Here is a 20,754-nt window from a genome sequence, read left to right on the forward strand (position 1 = left end):
GGTGGGTGCAGAGAGTTCCAGCATATGGAGGAGGGGGCTGGCACGGTTTCAGCAACGGGCAACAGCCTCCTGAGGGGGGCCCTGCAGGGTTCCAGTGACAGACAACAACCGAGGGGGGGAGGCCGCAGGGTTCCAGTGACCAGCCAGAGCATCGCATGGGGGTTGGGTAGGCCCCTGGGCGAGCAGCTCAGAGTGTCCCGTTTTCTCTTTGGGAAATATGGTCACCCTAGCGAGTGGGGACTTTGGAGACCTTAGTTCAAGTCCCTGCGTGGCTGGTAGCCAGACGGGTGATGTTGGGCAAGTCACTTTACTAATCTGTCCCTCGGTTTCCGCATCTGTAAAATGGGGATACCAACCTCTTCTGTAAAGTGCTGGGAGATCTGCTGATGGGAGGCGCGGGACAAGAGCGCGGTATTATTATTACCGGCTGGACTAGTCTGGCACCGGGCTTCCCCCGACGGCCACCGCTGGCCGCTTCCGCTGAAAGCCTACCGCTCCCCAGCAAGGTACGGCGCTGGCGGGGGAGAGGGGCCATCTCTTCCCGGCGCCCGCACCGTCAGCCCATGGCCCTGCACGGCCCCTTCTGACCAGGCTGCCCCCGCATGCGGGGCAGCCAGCCCCTCGAGAGGCGTTGGGGCCCTGGCACGCGGTGTGACCCGGGCCCCCCCAGCCTGAGGGGCGTAATTTACACAGAGGTTTTGGGGCCACGATCGCCCCTCCTCCAGTCAGCCCCGCGGTGACGTAGAGCCCGGGGGGGCCTTGCCACTGCGACGCTCCCCACTCTGCTGCAGGGTGACGTCACCCCAGCGCGAGGTCGCCATGACGTCAGCATGACATCACAACTCCGGGTGACGCCAGCGCGACGTCGCGATGACATCACGGCGTGTGACCTGCGGGCGGGGCACCCGCCGCCCTAGGGTTACTGCCCCCGCGAAGGGCTGAACTGAATACGTGGCGGCGGCGGCGGCAGCGGGAGAAGTAAACAAACTCCGGGCACGTTTTCGCTCGTCCCTTGGCCGCGTCCCGCCCCTCCGTGAGCCAGGACGAGTCTCATTGGAGGGGGCTGAGACCGCGCGCTCTCTGATTGGCGCGCGGCGGAGTCAGTCAGGCGGAGGCGGGGAGCGGGATCCCGGGCGTCACGGGCGCAGGAGTTTGGACTCAGGAAGCCGAGCTGCTCCGGCAGGCTCCGAACGCCGGCGGGACCAGAGTGAGGCTGGTTCGGCTCGGGCGGGGCTCGGGCCTGGAAGGGTCCCCATTGTGGGCGGGGCTAGGGCCTGGGTTGAGGGTCTAGAGTGGGGGTGGGGCTAGGGCCTGGGGTCAGGTCTGCACTGGGGGGCAGGGATCGGGCCTGGAATGGGAGGGGTCTGCACTGGGGGGCAGGGATCGGAGCTGGAATGGGAGGGGTCTGCACTGGGGGGGCAGGGATAGGAGCTGGAATGGGAGGGGTCTGCACTGGGGGGGCAGGGATAGGAGCTGGAATGGGAGGGGTCTGCACTGGGGGGCAGGGATAGGAGTTGGAATGGGAGGGGTCTGCACTGGGGGGGCAGGGATCGGGGGGGCAGGGATAGGAGCTGGAATGGGAGGGGTCTGCACTGGGGGGCAGGGATAGGAGTTGGAATGGGAGGGGTCTGCACTGGGGGGGCAGGGATCGGGGGGGCAGGGATAGGAGCTGGAATGGGAGGGGTCTGCACTGGGGGGGCAGGGATCAGGGGGGCAGGGATAGGAGCTGGAATGGGAGGGGTATGCACTGGGGGGCAGGGATCGGGGGGGCAGGGATCAGAGCTGGAATGGGAGGGGTCTGCACTGGGGGGGCAGGGACGGGGGGGCAGGGATAGGATCTGGAATGGGAGGGGTCTGCACTGGGGGGCAGGGATAGGGCCTGGAATGGGAGGGGTATGCACTGGGGGACAGGGATAGGAGCTGGAATGGGAGGAGTATGCACTGGGGGGGCAGGGATCGGGCGGGGGGCAGGGATAGGAGCTGGAATGGGAGGAGTATGCACTGGGGGGCAAGGGATTGAGGTGGAGGGGTCTGCATTGGGATTGGGCCTGGAATGGGAGGGGCTGCATTGGGGGCTGGGATCGGGTTGAGGGGGGTCTGCATTGAGGGCAGGGATAGGATCTGGTGGTGGGGTCTGCTTTGGGGACAGGTGTTGGGGGCAGTAGGCATGTAGAATAGATAATGCTTATAAGAGCCTTGGTGTTGCATTGGAGAATTAATGCCCGGGGTTTCTGAGGTCATGGCTGGGGAGGAGGTGGGGGGCTTTATTCATTGTTCATTGGGATTTTTAAGATTTTCAACCATTAAAGCAAAAATGCTATGATTTGATTAAAATAATAAAATAATTAAAATTAGTATTCCTGTCAATGAAGTATTTGCATTCCCCACTTTGACTTCTCTGTCCACTCTCCTTTTAAGAGAGAAACAATTTTTTTTAATTGGAATATTTTTCAAAAGCATCTGATCTTGAAGAGCAAATAATTTGTTCTTCCTTAGATATTTGCTTCTGGTATGTTTTGGGGCAGCGAAGTGTTGGTTGTATAAGGCATCAGAAACCACAGGGGTCTTTGCTAAAGCTCTTAGTGGTGTGTAATAGCTCTGAGGGGGAGGAAGAAGTGAAGGAAAATGACTTGACCTTTTGATGCTAATGTAAACCAAAAGCACTTACTGGCTTCATAGATATGCTGGGTATGGTTTATGGTATGGGATCTCATTCTCTACTGTGTGATATAAAAAAGAACTAAAAACTGAAGCCAAGTGAGCCGTGTGGCTTGGATGCTTTTACTGCAGCTGGAAGCACTATTGCACATGGTCATTTTAGATTTTAACTCATAATTCTGTGACTGGAAGTTAGGTCATCTATCCTTGCCAGTCACTGTTATCGAAATAGATGTGTTCTTGTGAATTTCTATTTACAGTCCAACATTTTAAAATTGCTCACAAGGTTTTCTAGTTTACTGCCAACGGTAAGGGTAAGAGCTACACTGCAAATATATCTGAGTGAGGGGCCCAGTTAACAGTTTGCAATTTTGAGTCTAGATAGAAGTTTAACAGGCCTAATGTCCTGGACATATCCAAAGCTTTAGCCCACTTGTGCAAAAGGCTTGAAGGCTCATCTGCATTACAGGTTTTTTTCTGTTGTAACCAGATCCCTAGACTTAGGCCTGGTCTACACTGTAAACTTAGGTTGACCTAGGTATGTTGCTCAGAGGTGTGGAAAATTCACAGCCCTGAGAAATGGAGTGAACCTAAGCCCAGATGTGGATGCCGCGAAGTCAATGGAAGAATTCTTCTGTTGATCCAGGGGGCAGATTTACTACAGCGTTGGCAAAACTCCTTCTGTCGCTATAGCAGTGGCGTAGCCATTTCATACCGGAGGATATCCCAAAGTCCTGTACAGTGATGAATGAGACACCAGGAGTGAAGTTATTGTGTAAACTTTATAATTACCACATAGCTTTGAACATTGCAAAGTGTCTTGATGATGATGTATTTTACTGTACAGTATATCTTCAAAGCTCTGTATAAATTTCTGCATAAACTACTGAAAGAGAGTACATTGGCTAAGATGTGGGGATCATCCCATGGGGCTTTTATAAAATAACTGATCCCTAATGAACTGATTGTCGAAGTCTACCAAAGGCACAGCCTTTGTCACTTGAAAATAAACATAAACTTAATTAAATTAACAGCCATGCAATTTTCTTTTCGTGTTGGTGACAGTGAGACCATTTAAACGAAAGCACCTTACAGCCAGTGACTGTGAAGCCTTCAGCCAGAGCAGAGAAGGCTCGTCTTCCCTGACACAGCCTTTCAGTCAAAGACAGGCAAGCGGAGATCTAAACAGGGGCCTCTACCCTACATACAGGACCAAGAGACAACAAGAAGGTACAGTGTTTCCAAACAGGTTAAGAGCTGAGAGTGTACTGTTAATATTGACTCTGTGCAACAGTGGAATTTAACCCCAATTACTGTGAGCAGTTACTGATGGAAGAGCAGTGGAGGAGGTCTAATTGAATGTCCACAATGAAAGAAGTTGATTGATCCATACTGTAATCACCCTTTGGTATAACTGTACTTAAGCAGCGGCCTAACTAAGCAATGGAGAGCAACTTAGGAGAGAGCTACCTTTAGAGTCATGAGTCCCTTCTCCTCCCAAGGAGGGCAAGTCCCACACCCGGGCTGGGTTAAGTCTTGGTTTACACCAACTCCAAATGTCTTCTGCCTTTCTCTTGCTTTGAAAAGCTGAGCTGCACTCACCAGCCTCATTAGACCAGCCTGCTTGCTGCAAATGGCAGCCCTAATTGAGATACAGTGCAGCATCTGCAGTTATGGAGATACTCTTGGATATTCATTATTTAATATGCATTCTCATTTAGTTAGTTCTCTAAGTGTTGGTTGTCTAATGTTCTATAGCACCTTCCATTCAGGGATCTCCGTGCACTTCACAGCATTAACTAACAAATCCTCACAACCTCTCTGTGAGGCAGGGAACTATTATGATACCCATTTTCCATACATGGGGTACAATTTTCAAAAGCGCCCAAGTCTCATTTTCAAAAGTTATTTAGGTGCTTGGGAGCCTGAGTAGTGGCTAAGTTGTGTTTGAAAGTGACACTTAGATTCCTAAGTCACTTAAACATTTTTGGAAATTTTCCTCGGGGGAACTGAGGTGAATTGACTTGCTCAGCGTCAAAGAGAGAGTCTGTGGCTGAGTCAGGACTAGAACTCAGGGCTCCTGATTCTCTGTTCTATGCCTTCACTGCTGGATCATGTTTCATTTCCATTGTAGACTCTGAATACGTGTCTTCCGCCAAGTCATTTTTGAAAATTAGTAATTTTTGGATGCTTTACTTTTTGGGTGCTCAGCTCAGGCCCTTTAAGGCATGCCAACTTGGGCTTTCAAAATCACTAATTGCTTTTGAAAATCTTGGCCCCACTTGTTTTTCCAGCACTGCCTCTTGGTTAAACATTAGGAAGCACAAAATAATGGCTGTGAGTTGCAGACTAGGAAGAGCATGAAACTTGTATGGACCAGTAATGATGTTTAATGTCGGCATAGGTACGCGTTAATATCCAAACCAATAATATGATTGCTTAGGTGAAGTGCATCTCCAGGGGTTTGGCTAGTGTGGGTTGCTGTATTAGTGAAAAGACAGGCTGCTGAGAGTAGAGTTCATCGTAGACTTTCAGTTTCACTTCTGTGCTACAATCTTTTTGCGGTCAAATCAATGGGTGGCTGGTAATAAATTAGCTTTATTACTTTAAAAAAATGTTGATCTCTTTTCTTAAAATTTCAATAAGTATTTAAGGCCTGTTCCATTTAGGGTCAGGGTTCTCGCAACAAGTTTTTTGGTGGCCTCAGAGTGTGGCTACCAACTCTTGCTGGTGGCTGCTCTGACAATTTTTCCAAGCCGGAGCCCTGCCGCCTCGGGCTGAAGCCTGAAGTGGGAGCCCCGGGGTTGAAGCCCGATCCCCGTCACCCCTGAGAAGGAAGGTCAGGAACTCATCAGCCGCTGGCGGAGCCCCAGGTTCCTCTGGTGCTGTGCACACCAGCGCCATGTGTCTCCAGAGGCGCTGCCTGGAGCCCCTAAGGAGGCTGCAGGGCACTGAACCCTGCTGGCGGTGCCAGCAAACGCCAAGGGAGCACATCCAGGAGCAAAAGCTGGGTGCTGCAGGGTGGGACTGCCGCTTTGTCCCCCCAGTCTCTGCCTAGTAGGCTGTTGTGGCTGCAAAAAAAATCCTCCGGTGGCTGCATTTGAGTAATGTTGATTTAGGGGTTTAAGCTGCGATTTTCACATTAAGCTTGAAACAGTTTGCGGCTTCACTGTTGTTTCAACTTGTTTTCATGTTTACTGGATTCTGAAAAGTAAACTGTAGCAGGAAGAGCTTTATGCTGATCTCAGAGGTTTTATTTATCCTCCTATCTCTCTGCTTCCTTCCTTTGTCACCGTGTTTGTCCGTTCAGAGGAAATAATTAATGTGAAGTAGAAATTACAGCTTTCTTTCTATGTATTTATTTGTGTGTAAAGATCATGAGGAGGGGAGCAGTGAGGTGTTAGCATTTTGCCCTTTTGTTTTAAAGTCTCCTAGAGGCTTTCAGGCATTGGACACACACAGAGAAACACATTTTGCTTGTGTTCTTTCTTCTTGTCTTGGCTATAGGACAGGATCATCAGAGGAGCATCACTGATTACTTCAAAGTCATTCAGACGCAAACTACCAGTAACAAAGTGGCAAAAAGCAATGAAGTTAAGGAAGAGTCGTTGGACTCCTTCATGGACGATGGGTTGGAGGATTACTGTGCCCTGCTTGGATATGATGGGGATGCTAAACCAGCTTCCGGGGGTCTTGCGGCCTCTAGAAAACGGCCTCTCTGCTCAGAAGGAGCTGGCAGTAATTATACAGAATACAGTAAATGTGGTGGGACTGATAAAAAGCCCACGATGGACAGTTCCCTCAAGTATTCTCCAGGACACACAGAAATCAGACAAGACCCTGATGTCATAGAAATTGATCCAATTCCTGATTCATATTTTGGGCTTCTAGGGACTTCATGCGGTAAAGAACCCCAAGGACACATTGACCAGCTGCCCAATGAAGTCCTGAGAATTATTTTTTCTTTCCTCCCTGTGACTGATCTCTATCTGAACCTGAGCTTGGTGTGTCATCGCTGGAGAGAGATTGTCAGTGATCCATTGGTGAGGGTGTTGTCTTACTGATTTAATTCAGATTCTTTTGCTGCCTATATCATGTCACATTCCTGCTTATGCACCAGGAACATTTGCCCTGGTCTGCTTAGCTAAGTGACCTCTCTCTTTCTTCCTTTGAATCCACTTCTTCCACTTATCTGTCCCATCAGTAATCACCATAACCTCCCTTACTTTGCTCTTTTGTGAAGTCTTGTCTGTGAGGTGCCGAGTGTCTGCTAGGAGGTGACACTCCTCCCCCACCTTCATCGGCCACCAGTTACATTTTTGAACCATTACCTTTGTGCTTTCTCTTATGTGGGTTCCACCTACTTTGGAGGAGCTGCCTGTAAATGTCTGCAAGGCCATCCCACTGCCCTCTGCAGTGATCCCTACAAAAAATTCTCTGTTGTTAGCTCATGCACTGTGACCACTGTCTATCTTGCTGAGCAGTATTGTCTCACTGTTACTAGGAACCACCCCATCTGCCTGCATCCACCTGTCCTCGCTTACAGGTCGGCCGTTTGTTTTTGGAGACAGGGGACCATCTTCTAGTTCTTTGTTTGTATAGCATCAAGCACACTGGTGCCCTGATCCATGACTGCGGCTCCTATGCACAGTACAAATAATAAATAATGATGAACTTGTTGGGAGTTGTTTTAGATTTGGAGACCGTAAAAGATGATGAGCCCTTAGCAGTGTCTACCAAGACAGTCCCAAAGGGGTAGGTGGGAGGGCTCGTGGGGACAGGCTCCAGAGAGCCACAGGATGTCAGAAGCACTATGTTTTCTAATCCTATTCAAAGTAGGTCTGAGTGACCGTGTTAAAAATGCTGATGGCCGATGGTACCTTGCCAGCATTGGGTGGTTAAGCCAGGGGTACCTATAGTGAGAAATTCTAGAGAAACAAGCCTTTTGTAGACAAGTCCTTAGACTACAAGGAGCAAGAATTTTCACTCTTTCCTCCTCCATCCCTCCTTTTTCTCCATCTTCTTTTTGCCCCATCATGAGCCACTTGCTTGTTTTTTATCGAGCTGTTGGGTTTTGCTATACTGAAATTACATGTCTCCCCCAGGAGCAATGCTGCTTCTTGGTGCTTGTCAGAAGAAGCCTATTTATAAAGTGTTTTGGGTTGAAAGGTGCTGTTCAGATAGGGACATTGATTTGCATTTTAGTTTATCCTGTGGAAAAAGCTGTACCGTCAGTACCTCATGAAGGAGGCCCAGGCTCTGCTCACAGTTGAATGGATTCTGGATCGTTACGGTATAACCCAAGAGCAGGATCAGTGCATGCTGGGGTTTATAAGGTGAGTCTGTTTCATCGTGTGATTTTACAGCTGTACGTCAGCAGATGGGGGAAGCAGCCCCGCAGTGCTTTGCCCTGTTTCCAGTCTGTTGCTGTAGGTTTGCCTCCATTTTATGCTGTGCTTTGCCAAGAAAGGTGATTAACTTCCTCTCACACATCTTGCTTCACATGATTGGGGTGTGCAGGGGAGAGGAGGAATTAGTTATGAGAAGTAAAACTGATCAATGGACCTTCTGGGCTAGGCAAAAAATGCCATCTTCGCTCTCCCCACTCCACCCAAAAATCTCCTGTTTCCATTTTCCCTTAATCAGATGCCTTAACCGCTCAAGTATTTATGCCATAAAAATATAACCTAGAGGTGATGCTCTAAATTTCCAAATCATTCCATTTTCTGGCTACTATTATTTATTATGTGTATTACAGTAGTGCATAGGAACCCTAGTCACGGCCCAGAACCCCATTGTGCTGGGCGCTATACAAACGCAGAACAAAAAGACAGTTCCTGCCCCAAAGAGCTTGCAATCTAAGTATGAGATAACAGATGGATACAGACAGACGGCGAAGCCAAGGAAACAATGAGACAGGGTAGCTCAGCATGGTAGGTAGTGGCCTCAGCACACCAGGGACCGAACCATTGTCAAGTGTTTTGTATGCAACGTGGCAAAGGAGAGTTTTAAGGAAGATAATGTGTTCGCTTTGCAGGTGTTTGCTGGGAGATCCTCCCAAGTGTGAGGAGCAACATGGGAAAATATTAACAAGTGGGCAATGGAGGCTGGCAACAAGGCCGATCGGAGGTGAAAGTCACATCTAGATAGCAAATGAGAGATGATACGTAGGGTGGGGGATAGGTCATGAGGGCCCTTGAAAGCGAAGACTGATTGCTTGTGCTTGATGCCATCGAGAAGGGGGAGCCTGTGAAGGACCGCAAAGAGCGGGACGATGTGGTCAAAGCAACTAACTAAGAAAATGATCTTTGCGGCACCATTCTGAATGGGTGTGAGCAGAGCAAGACGGCATTTGTCAAGGCCAGAGGGGAGGATGTTGCAGTAATTGAGACGTGAGATAAAGAGAGCCTGGCTGAGAATTTGAGCTGTGTGGATGTATAAGGCCGTGCGTAAGAGATGTTATCCCGAAAGAGTTTGTAAGAATTAAATACAGCCTGGGTCTGAGGATCTAGAGACAGGTCTGGGTGATAGGCACAATGGTGGTGTTGCACCAGCGAGGGCTGATTTTAAATCAGAACGATTTAAGTCCCCAGTTTTCATCATGATTTAAACCAGCAAGCAGCACACACTGATTTTTAAATCGATTTTAACCCTGTTTTGCATTTGTACTTTATTTTCCTTGGCTGATAATCATTAAACCACTAAATAGCCAACTGGACAGACATGCCAACCAATTGGATGTTACTATTTAGGGCTAGTCCAGAATCCTAAGAGTTAAAATTATTAAGCGCCCAATACTTAGTTAACAAATGGTAACCATTAAAACATGTTGATTGGCAACTAAATATAGCCTTCACACTAAATTTGGTGCTTTTTTTTGCTAGTCTTGATACACTATATCTTATACACATTTATTTAAACAATTACATAGCTTACCTTAATATATATTCATTCTTAATTTTAAATTTTTTATTGTGTTAGTAAATGGTGAATGATGCATCTCTTATTTATTAGATTAATATTTTACTTTTGATTTGCATCTCTCGCTGGATGGAAACCCAAATTCAATTAAAACAGCAATTTAATTTTTTAACCTTTAAATGTTCTGGGTACATAAGAAAAAAGTCCATCAAAACATGTTTTGCATTTAAAACTAACTGATTTATTCAACAAAGGAAGTATGAACTGTAATTAGCTAATTGAATTGATTGTTTCTGGTCACCATGTCCTTCAAGATTTTGAAACTAGTAGATCTCATCCTCTCACACACTCTTCTCATTAATAGGTTGGAAGAGGAAAACAAGCTTTCCTGCTTTTTTAACACCCACTGGTTTCTTAACTTTGAATCAACCAGTCAGTGAACTGCACTAGTTGAATAAACAGATACGAAGAAAATATTCTCTCTTTGCACCTGTAGAAGAGGCTACTGCTGGTTTAGCATTTCAACAAACTCTGGTTCCAGGTGCTTGGCTGATGACTTCCACCAGTTCAGTGGTTTGACTTTAACACTTGGCAGTGAACATTTTCTGCTTAATATTATATTTTGTATTTATTTTAAATGATTTTAATAGATTATAATAAATGTAGGCCTTAAATAGGTTGTCAATTTCAAATTTAATTTTACATTTTTTAATTTAAAAAACAAACCAACCAGTGTTTAATTTAAATAAATAAATCTGACTTTTTAAATTGTTTTTTAATAAATCATCAATTTTTATCCACTCTGTGTTGTCCCTAGTGATTGAGAAAAGAGGTACCAGGAAGGGAGTGGTAGGAAGAGTAAAAGCTCTGTTTTAGCTGTGCTGAGCTTTAGCTGATGTCTAGACATCCACAAGGAGATGTCAAAGAGAGAGGCCACGGTTTTAATGTGGACAAAAGGAGGCAGGACTGGAGTGGAGAGGTAGATCGGAGAGTCATCAGTATAGAGATGGTGTCTGAATTTGCATTTGTGGATGAGATTACCCAGAAATAAAGTGTAGGGAGAGACAGACTGCTGTGGAACATCCACAGGAAGTTGGAGATAAGATGAGGAGAATCCTCTGAAGGACACACTGAAGGAACAATTGGAGGAGAAGGAAGAGAACCAGGAGAGGACAGTCACGGAAGTCAAGGGAAGACATGATTGCAAGATGAAGAGCATGGTCAATGGTATCCAAAGCAGCTGACAAGCAGAGAGGCTGAGGCTGAAGTACTGGTTTTGAGGTTTGTCTAGGAAGAGGTCTTAAGAGACTTTGGCAAGTGGTTTCCGTGGAGCACCTGGGCCTGAAGCCAGATTGGAGAGGGTAGAGGAGACTCCAGACTGTGATTGCAAACTGTGTATTCAGTAAGGTTAGATATGAAAGGGAGAAGGAAGATGAGATGGAAGTTGGAGAGGCAAATGGGATCAAAAGTAGTCCGATTTTTTTTAAGATGTGAGAGATTGGAAAACCCAATGCGTAAAAAAAGTATATCTTTTCTCTGACCAGTGCACACTGGATTTCCACAGGCCTTCCTCATTACTAGCAGTAATAGCTGTGATCCTTGCAGTCCCCTCTCATCTCCTTGCCGTATGCATTATCATTTATACTCCTGTAGCACCCACAGTATGCTACGTGCTGTTTACACATGCACGAAGACATGATCCCTGCCTTGAAGAGTTTACAATCCAGGGCCCTCATCCAGCAAAGTACTTAAGCACGTGCTTCACTTAACTTTTAATCCCTGGAAGTCAGTGAGATTAGGAACTGGTCACATGCTTAGGTGCCTTTCTGGATCGGAGCCAGAGTGCTCAACGCCTGGCAGGATCAAGCCCATCTGGCTACATGCATACCGGAGGGCAGGCTTAATGGTACGGCAAATGACCTAACTTTCATTCCTTGACTTTGGGCACTTTCTGCACAGGTATATGGCCGCCTCCAACGCTGACCGGAGAATGGACCCTGATGCAGTTCTCAGGTGCTTGAAGCAGCACCATCTCTTTACCAAGGCAGAGATATGCATCATTCAGAGACTGCCTGATTTAGCGGGCACTGCGGGGGTAGGTTAAACATTCCTTGATGGGTTTTTTGGTCTTACATTTTACTTTGTGGGTCATATCTGGAGCAATGGGCATAAAGGGTTTTCCTAAAGAAAAGCATTTGCCTGTGATAAATTGTTAGTGTAAATAGGAAATGTTAAATAGTCGCAGGGAGGAAGGGGATTGGCTGAGGAAATTTGTTACTGATGCTATTAATACTCACAGGGATCTTTTCACAATGCCAGCCTCTCTCTCACTCTCGCCGACCCCAATGCCCTGAGTAGACAAACTCTGTAGTCCTCTTGGTTCTCTCCATTCTTCTTTTTGCCATCACCCTCTCTAGGCTGTGAACGTGTGGGCTGTGATAGCAGCTATTGTGCTCTTCTCTGATGGCGTTCGTGACATCCAGAAGCTGATGGCGTGTCTTAGGAGACCCAGCTCTACCCTTTCAGTTCTGGACATCACTGAGACATTGTACTGTATGGCCACACTGCTGAATGCAATGAGGGAGAAGGGCATCAATATAAGTAACAGGTGAGGAGGGGGAGATTCTCATATCTTAAAATAAAAATCTGCAGCTGGAATGCTTATTTATTGTGAGCACATCCTTGCTCCATTGAACTTAGTTCACAGCAGCTAAGAGTCCAGTATATTAATAGTTCAGGGTGGTTTTTAAGTGCTGTTATTTTCAGAAAAGTGACTGTATACAACAAATACTTCCATACACAGCAGATCAACCACCTATGTGTATTTGGAGTCTTCATTGCTTGTCCCAGTTGTGAAAGCAAGTTGTTGTTTCTACTCCTGTTAGCACAACAGAGTTAACCCAGCTATGAGAAGTAGTGAGTTTCTAAGGGAAGTTATGAGTTTCAATCAGCTATCATTGACTCACCGTGTAGCCTCGGGCAAGTCACTTCACATCTCTACCTGCATTTTCTAATGACAGGTTTCAGAGTAGCAGCCATGTTAGTCTGTATCCGCAAAAAGAACAGGAGTCCTTGTGGCACCTTAGAGACTAACAAATTTATTTGAGTATAAGCTTTCGTGGGCCAGAGCCCACTTCATTGGATGCATGCAGTGGAAAAAAAAGTAGGACGATTCTATATACACAGAGAACATGAAACAGTGGGTGTTACCATACACACTATAGCGAGAGTGATCAGGTAAGGTGAGCTATTACCAGCAGGAGAGAAAAAAAACCTTTTGTAGTGATAATCAAGATGGGCCATTTCCAGCAGTTGACAAGAACGTGTGAGGAACAATGGGGGGGGGGGAGGGGGGAGGGGAACCACGGGGAAATAGTTTTACTTTGTGTCATGACCCATCCACTCTCAATCTTTATTCAAGCCTAATTTAATGGTGTCCAGTTTGCAAATTAATTCCAGTTCAGCAGTCTCTCGTTAGACTCTGCTTTTGAAGGGTTTTTTTGTTGTAATATTGTGACTTTTAGGTCTGTAATCGAGTGACCAGAGAGATTGAAGTGTTCTCCGACTGGTTTTTGAATGTTATAATTCTTGACGTCTGATTTGTGTCCATTTATTCTTTTACGTAGAGACTGTCCAGTATGACCAACGTACATGGCAGAGGGGCATTGCTGGCACGTGATGGAATATATCACATTGGTAGATGTGCAGGTGAACGAGCCTCTGATAGTGTGACTGATGTGATTAGGTCCTATGATGGTGTCCCCTGAATAGATATGTGGACACAATTGGCAATGGACTTTGTCGCAAGGATAGGTTCCTAGGTTAGTGTTTTTGTTGTGTGGTTGCTGGAGAGTATTTGCTTCAGGTTGGGGGGCTGTGGGTAAGCAAGGACTGGCCTGTCTCCCAAGATCTGTGAGAGTGATGGGTTGTCCTTCAGGATAGGTTGTAGATCCTTGATGATGCCCCCAACTAAAACCTCTCCAGCCTACTGTTCCTCACACGTTCTTGTCAACTGCTGGAAATGGCCCACCTTGATTATCACTACAAAAGGTTTTTTTTCTCTCCTGCTGGTAATAGCTCACCTTACCTGATCACTCTTGTTACAGTGTGTATTGTAACACCCATTGTTTCATGTTCTCTGTGTATATAAAATCCACCTACTGTATTTTCCGCTGCATGCATCTGATGAAGTGAGCTGTAGCTCATGAAAGCTTATACTCAAATAAATTTGTTAGTCTCTAAGGTGCCACAAGTATTCCTGTTCTTTTTGCATTTTCTAATGCACTTCTGCGGGTTTCACGAGGATTAATTTGTTAATCAAAGCACTGTGTAGACATAATGTAAAATGCTATCTGTGATTATTATTCCGAGTGATCTGGATTCTCTTATAAATCCGATATCAGCAACAGGGTGATTGATTAGGTTTCAGTTGCAAAATATTTATTACAGGTGTTGACGCATGAGAAGGAAAGGACCCAGCTTGATTCTCCGATCCTCGGTTATGTTTGTGGAGTGGATGGTTATAAAGATAATCTTTTTACAAGGTGGGCCAACTTGCTCTTGGGTCCATGAGAGGCAGTAAATAAGGAGCGCCTCCATGCCACTTTTACAGTCACTTTTCAGACTATAACAGCACTTTAAATGATGATGTTGTATCCCTGTTTAGACTCATTGAATGTTTGTGGCCTGTCTTGTTTTTCTATTTGTGTAAGCAATGGCTGTCTACACATCTGATGAAAATCTTGGGTACGCTAATATCCCAAATGCTGCCCACTTAGGACACTTCTATAGTGATGGGAAATCTCTGATCCGTCCACTGAAACAGGAAGGATCTTGATTGGCTGTTTTCCTCAGCACCTTCAGCTCTTTATTGCCGGGGGCACTATGTTATCTTTCCACATGCAGTTTTACTCATCTCAGAAACGAATTTGAAGTCCTTTGGTCCAGTCTGGCACCTTATTGGATAAGTCAGCTAGTGAGCTCTCCAAATATTGCTTTATGGGCAGCATAAACGGCTTCTCGGGTCTTTTGTGGGGGCAGAGGGAGGTAACTGACGTTTAGTTGAGCATTGTTAAAGATCCTCTTACATTAGATTTGTTATCTGTCTTTATGTTTTCTGTTAGGTTTCACTACAGTATTTTCTACTGCTTGTATTTGATGGAGAACTCTTGCCCTGTTACTAAGACAACAAAGCTGGAAACACCCAGTTCAGACTGTGGAAGAAGCGGTTGGCCCAGGTACTGCTCATGTATTTAATCTAAATGGGAGGGCCAAATACACAGATCCCTGTAAAGTCCTGGAGACTGAGCAAACACTTCTCAGAAAGGGCTAGTTTACAGAGTCTCATTCTCACTGGCATCCGTCCGAGTAGCTTCTTTGTCTCATTGGAGTGTCATTACTCTGCCACAGAGGGAAAGCAGAATCAGACCCATAAGCTATAAAAATTCAACGTATTTTATTTTCTTACTAAAATGAGGGGTTTTTACTCATTACAATGACCGCAGTTGGTAAGAAGCATCTGTTAAACACAGTTATCTGCCTATAACATGACTACTGCTGGCTAAAATGACTGTTATCACTCCAAGTTCCTAGGGAAGACTCCTGCCCCCTCCCTGTCCATGGGGATGTTTTGGGGGATGAAGGGAGTGTGGCTGGTCAAATTTAAGCTTGATGGTCCCTTTTAGAAAAGCTTGTTTGTTTTGTGTGTGTGGCGCCTAGCACAATGGGGCCTTAACCCCCCATGTTGCTACCACAAAGGAAATAATTTTAATAAATGCATGCTTATTATCATTGCCTGCTTATTCAAGAGAGGCAGTGAGGCAAACCAGCCATCAGACGTTTGCTGGCATATCTCTTGTCCACACAAACTCCATCCTGTCATCTGTATTGATACAAGTTGCTGAAAGCTTGCTACTTGAAGGAGAGATTGTCCAGTGGTTAGAGCGCTAGCCTGGGCCTTTTGAAATTCAGATTCAATTCCTGTTCTGCCACAAACATCCTTTGTGACCCTGGGCAAGCCACTTAGCCTCTCTGTTCCTCAGTTCCTCATCTGTAAAATGGGGATAGTGGCACTGCCCTACCTCACAGGTGAGGTGATGGGAATTCCTTAGATACTTTGAACATGTGGGATTCGACCCTTTTGTTTCCCAGCCCTTAGTTCCAGTCCCTCACCCAGAAATCTTAATTTAACTATGGTTCTTTCACAGTTGTAGTCAGTAGAAAGGGAGTTTTCTGAGAATAGTCATTTGTTAACAAAGGGCTTTGGCAGAATCAGGAGGATATTCCTAGATGGAGGAATTTTCTCTTGGTATCTCACGCCAACTTTCTGGAAAAAGGTAGTTTGCTCTGTAGGTTTATTACAATTAATTATATTTTTATTTATAAAAACAACACTGAAATACTGAATTGCTTTATAAATGTTAATTAAACCTCACAGCTCCTCTGTGAGATAAAGGATAACGATCCCCCATGCTACAGCTGGGGAACTGAGATGAAGCACAGAGAGGTTAAAGGTAGGGTGACCAGATAGCAACTGTGAAAAAATGGGACAGGGAGTGGCGGGTAATAGGCGCCTATATAAGAAAAAATTCCAAAAAACGGACTGTCCCTTTAAAATCGGGACATCTGGTCACACTACTTAAAGGTCAAATGTTGAAAGAGCCCAAGTTCTATTTTCAGACGCGACTCAGAAGACTAAGTCCCACTGAATTTTTTCAGTGAGATTTAGGAGCTGAAGTCATTTCTGGAAATGGGACTTAGCACCTGAATGACTTAGGTTTAAAGGCTCCCAAGTGACCTTATGCAAGGTCACGCCCGTTCTTTCTCCCATCTGCAGTCATGTTGCTTTTTTTCTCTCCAATATCTTCCCATTCTACATGGTCCCCACTGCTACAACCCTCCTTCTGGCCCTTGTTATCTCTGGCCTTATATGGCTGTAGCCTTTTCCTGTCTGACTTGACTGCCCCTTGTCTCTCCCCAGTCCAGCCTCTCCAGTAGGAGGGTGTTGTAATTCCATGCTCAGGCATGTCGTTGCTATAAGTTCCTCGTCGGTTGTGTATTTTAACACAGAAAAATAATTGTTTTGTTCTTATTTTATTTCTTAGTAATAAACTTGACATAAAACTAACCCATGAACAGCAAAGGATCCTAAACCACACAATCTTGCCTGGTCAAGTAGTGAAAATTATGGCATTTGCAGGTAAGAAAGCTGACTGCGAAACAAGCTGCAGGGACGCTTTATCCAAAAAAAGAAATTGGCTTATTAGACAATTAAGCAAACTCCAGTTCTGATGTGTTTTTTCCTTTATTGGAGCTGAGGAGGTACACATGGCAAACACTGCTTACAGCTAACAAAAATGAATCAAGAGGTAGATTTTTGTGTAGAAATCAAATACCTATATAACCATGTAGGCAGGAAATAAGCAGCTTTTTAGAATACTCGTACACAACTCTCGCTCCTCATACAAGTGGAGTAAAAGAAGGTGTCTTGTAATAACACAAAAAAGAAATTAAGTGCAGTAAATTTTAAAAGGAAATAAATTTTTGACCTCACTCTTAGTAGCAGTATTGCGGTAGTGGCAGCTTTGGATTAGGGCTCCCTGGTGCTAGGCACTATAGAAACAGGTAAATAAGGCAGCCCCTGTCCTGGAGAGTACACAGACCAGGATAATATGGTGCAACAGGTAGAAATAATAGAAAAGGGCTGGGGGAGAGTGATGAACACATTACACATTGTGAAATGTTACGTCCTGAGGTCGCCCCCTTGGGGTGAGAGTGGGCACTTTGCTTGCATCATGCATAGTTCTCTAAGTAGCTGCGAACCTCTGATCTGGGTCTGGGGGACAGTCCTTCAGCTGTGCCTTTTAGCGAATCCATCCCCTTTTGGGGGATAGAAAGCAGTCCCAACAACAGGAAAATAGTTCCATAGCCCTTTTTCTTGAGCAAAGGAGAGGGAAGTAATCTGTCAGGCCCCACAGGCAGTCGAGGTTCCCGCTCTTCAGTGCAAGTAAAGGCTGGGGCTTAATCTCGGAGCAGGGCTTCAAAACAGAAAAACAGATTGGCCCGTCTTCTTCCTTTGAGGGCCAAGGCAGGCAGCGTTTGCAAGATACCGGATCCCAGTCTGGGGCCCTTGGCTCTACTTGCTTCTGAGTGTCGCCTCAACTGCATGAGGTCCTCCCTTTTGAGCACCTGCCTCCAAGCCTGACTTGCCATGTGAGTTTGGTCTGATAGTGACCACAGGAGTTCCTTAGCCCCTGACTGGCTGGTGGGGTATCATCTGTTCCACCATACCCACACAAGACAGTAAACTCAGCTTGCCACCTGTCTAGACAACTGGTGCAATTCATTTTCCCAGAATGTTCTCATGTCAGTTAGGTTGGCTGGAGTGTTTTAAAAGTATTGCGTGATTTTATAACTGTTCATAACACTTGTGGCTACAGGTTGAGATTTCCAAAGGGGACTTAGCCATGCACCTCCCATTAATTGCAGTGGAGGTTGGTTGGCTAAATGCTTTAGTTGACTTTGAAAATCTCAACCACATTGTGCAGACTAGGCTAATGATATAGGGGTGATGAAGAGTCTGATGGGCGAGAAGTGCTGGGAATACAAGTAGGATTCTGACACAAGGACACCTTTCCTTCTTTTGTTCTTCAGGTACGGGAAAGACCTCGACTTTGATCAAATATGCAGAGAAGTTTCCCCATCTCAGCTTTCTGTATGTGGCATTTAACAAGGCCATCGTGGAGAACGGAAAGAGTGTCTTCCCCCCTAACGTTATGTGCAAGACTTTCCATTCGTTAGCGTACGCGAGTGTCGGCAAAAAGTAAGTAGCGATCTTCTCATTTTCCTGTTCATAGAGCAGGGTGGGGCAAAGTGTGCTGTTCAGAATGTCAGTGTGTAGGCCCCAGCCAGCGCTTTACCTCTGTGGTCAGCAGAGAAACTAAGGATGCATCAGCCTCGGAGCTGTCGGATGGTTCTTCTACATCAGTAGAGGGCAGTGCGTGGGGGAAGTTTGCACTGCTGCCTCCTTGATAGTGCCACACTTCGAAGGGCACTTAATTGGCATAGAAACCTTTAAGGTATTTTAAAAGAGTGAATAAAAGAAATGGCCGTGGGCATCTTGCAGGGAATTTTGCAAAACATCCTATTTGAATTGCCTTTCTGTTTATGGGCATGACTTTTTTTATTTCTTTTTCATTGTTTTGTGGTGGTAAAAGGAAAAAAAAATGTCTCTTTCGTTGCTCCCTTATGAGATTTAAAGAAGACCTGTGAGAGATTTTTTGTTTTTTGTTTTTCCTTGTTTTTTTTACGCTAGAAATTTGTGTATAGTCTTTCCTGTCTCTTCTTGGATGAGCCTATGAATGACTGGATTGCTGGTAGGATTAAAACACTAGAGAAACCAATAATCAGACTTCCTTATGTCCCTTTGGCCACATCCTCAAAATTAAACATGTGCTTTCCTGAATTGGCTTTTGATGCCTTGTCTATATTAAAAGTCGCGCCAGTTTAAAATCACACCGCTATTTTAAACTGATTTAGTTAAACCAATGCAAAGTCCTGTGTGGACACACTCTTAATGCTGTTTAAACCTGGCATACATTGAGTTAGCTTTAGCCCACACAGTTTTGCACAGGTTTAACTAAATCAGTTTTAAACTGGTTTAAAGATAAACGAGGGCAACTTGGAATATAGACAAGGCGTGAGTGGGGAGAGGATTTTTTCTTTTGTTGAGACTGTTTAAAGTCTTTTTGCTGTTTGTTAAAACCTGTTTAACCCAAAGGCCTCAATAAACAATTGGAAAGAAAACCTCTTTTGATAAAAATTCAGTATCTTCCACTCCTTCGCTAAAGGGCTGTGTGGGTGCCAAATCAACATATCCAGGTCCTCCATAAAGACCTCCAGAAAAACATGGAAGACCAGAATTGACAGCCCTGGTATTTTTAAGGTAAAAGGTGTGGAAGAAAAAGAGCCCTTCTTTTGAAATAGCCTTTCAGGACTTCTTAGATATCAGGAAGAAGCAAACAAGGGCTGGCATGCAATTTTCAACCCCTTACATGTCACCTTTAAACCAGTTTGCAACCAGTAGTTTTTGAATTCATTCATATAGGATGGCCCAGTGGTGGTGATGCTGGGCTGGGATTCCGGAGACATGAGCTAAATTCCCTATGTGACTGTGGGCAAGTCACTTAGCTTCTCTGTGCGCCTCAGTTTTCCCCATCTGTAAAATGCGGATAACAGAACTTCCCTATGTCATAGGGCTGTAGTGCGGGTAGATACATTAAGAATTGTGAGGTTCCCAGATCTGTGGTAGTGTGGGAGGGCCATATAAATACCTTAGGTAGCTCCTCTTTGCTCCTTTCAGTATTAGTAATAGAAGGAAAGGCTACGTCACTTCTCTGATAAGTTTTCTTGCAAACTAATAATATGTTGGGTTTTTTTGTCTGTGGCACAGCTATAAAGAAAAAGGCAAACTAAATTTTTCCAACCTGTCACCCTACACGATCAGCTTCATCCTCAAACACCGTGCGGGACAATCTGTCTTCGTAAGAGCAAAGACAGTAACTCAGACGCTTGGAAGTTTTTTTGCTTCTTCAGATGAATTCATATCGGTGGAGCACACCCCCATATGGTGCAAAAATACGCACGGAGCGAGGGTCCTAGTCTGTGAAGAAGAGAAGCAAGTGAGTATTGATGGAGAGGCAAGAGTCCAGCGGGGAAGGAGTAGAACATGTGCATCGAAGCAGATTCCAGTGATACAGTGGTCCTTATGATTCAACAGTCGGAAATTACCAATCAAATGCATTTTTCTTGTTTCCCGTGGGTTGGTCTATGGAAAAGGAATATGTCCTCCGTGTGTGATCCTCTAGAAGCAGATGACACAAGAAACTCATCGTAGCTCTGATCCAATGTCTTTTGAAGTCATTGGGACACTTTTCCAGTGGGTTTAGACCAGACTCAATATACGTATGAGGAACAGAGAGAGAAACTTGAGATCCCATGTATTTCTGCTAATATTTGGAAGGCATTCCAGTACTACAGTGTTGACAGTGGTATAAAAATAACTAGATAGATTTAAGAGGGCCAGTTCTGGCTTAAGAATACAGTTCATTTCCTCAAAAAGAAAAGGAGGACTTGTGGCACCTTAGAGACTAACAAATTTATTTGAGCATAAGCTTT

General features: G+C 45.3%; 1 protein-coding gene across 6 annotated transcripts in view; it reads left to right on the forward strand.

The window, feature by feature from the left end:
* Nucleotides 1-1,127: 1,127 nt before the first annotated feature.
* FBH1 (F-box DNA helicase 1) overlaps nucleotides 1,128-20,754 on the forward strand; it is a 48,122-nt gene continuing 28,495 nt past the window's right edge. For 2 of the 6 annotated variants that reach the window (XM_084617859.1, XM_084617855.1), the window contains exons 1-10: nucleotides 2,984-3,433; nucleotides 3,724-3,888; nucleotides 6,166-6,701; nucleotides 7,864-7,994; nucleotides 11,539-11,674; nucleotides 11,997-12,187; nucleotides 14,703-14,816; nucleotides 16,683-16,777; nucleotides 18,232-18,400; nucleotides 20,030-20,258. In XM_084617859.1, the coding sequence (XP_084473985.1) occupies nucleotides 3,403-3,433; nucleotides 3,724-3,888; nucleotides 6,166-6,701; nucleotides 7,864-7,994; nucleotides 11,539-11,674; nucleotides 11,997-12,187; nucleotides 14,703-14,816; nucleotides 16,683-16,777; nucleotides 18,232-18,400; nucleotides 20,030-20,258 (1,797 nt within the window). In that variant the 5' untranslated portion in view covers nucleotides 2,984-3,402. The other 4 variants (XM_084617858.1, XM_084617856.1, XM_084617857.1 and 1 more) reach the window with 4 other exon arrangements.

The sequence above is a fragment of the Lepidochelys olivacea genome, assembly GCF_965140295.1.
Source record: "Lepidochelys olivacea isolate rLepOli2 genome assembly, chromosome: 1".
In the NCBI taxonomy this organism is placed as follows: Eukaryota; Metazoa; Chordata; order Testudines; family Cheloniidae; genus Lepidochelys; species Lepidochelys olivacea.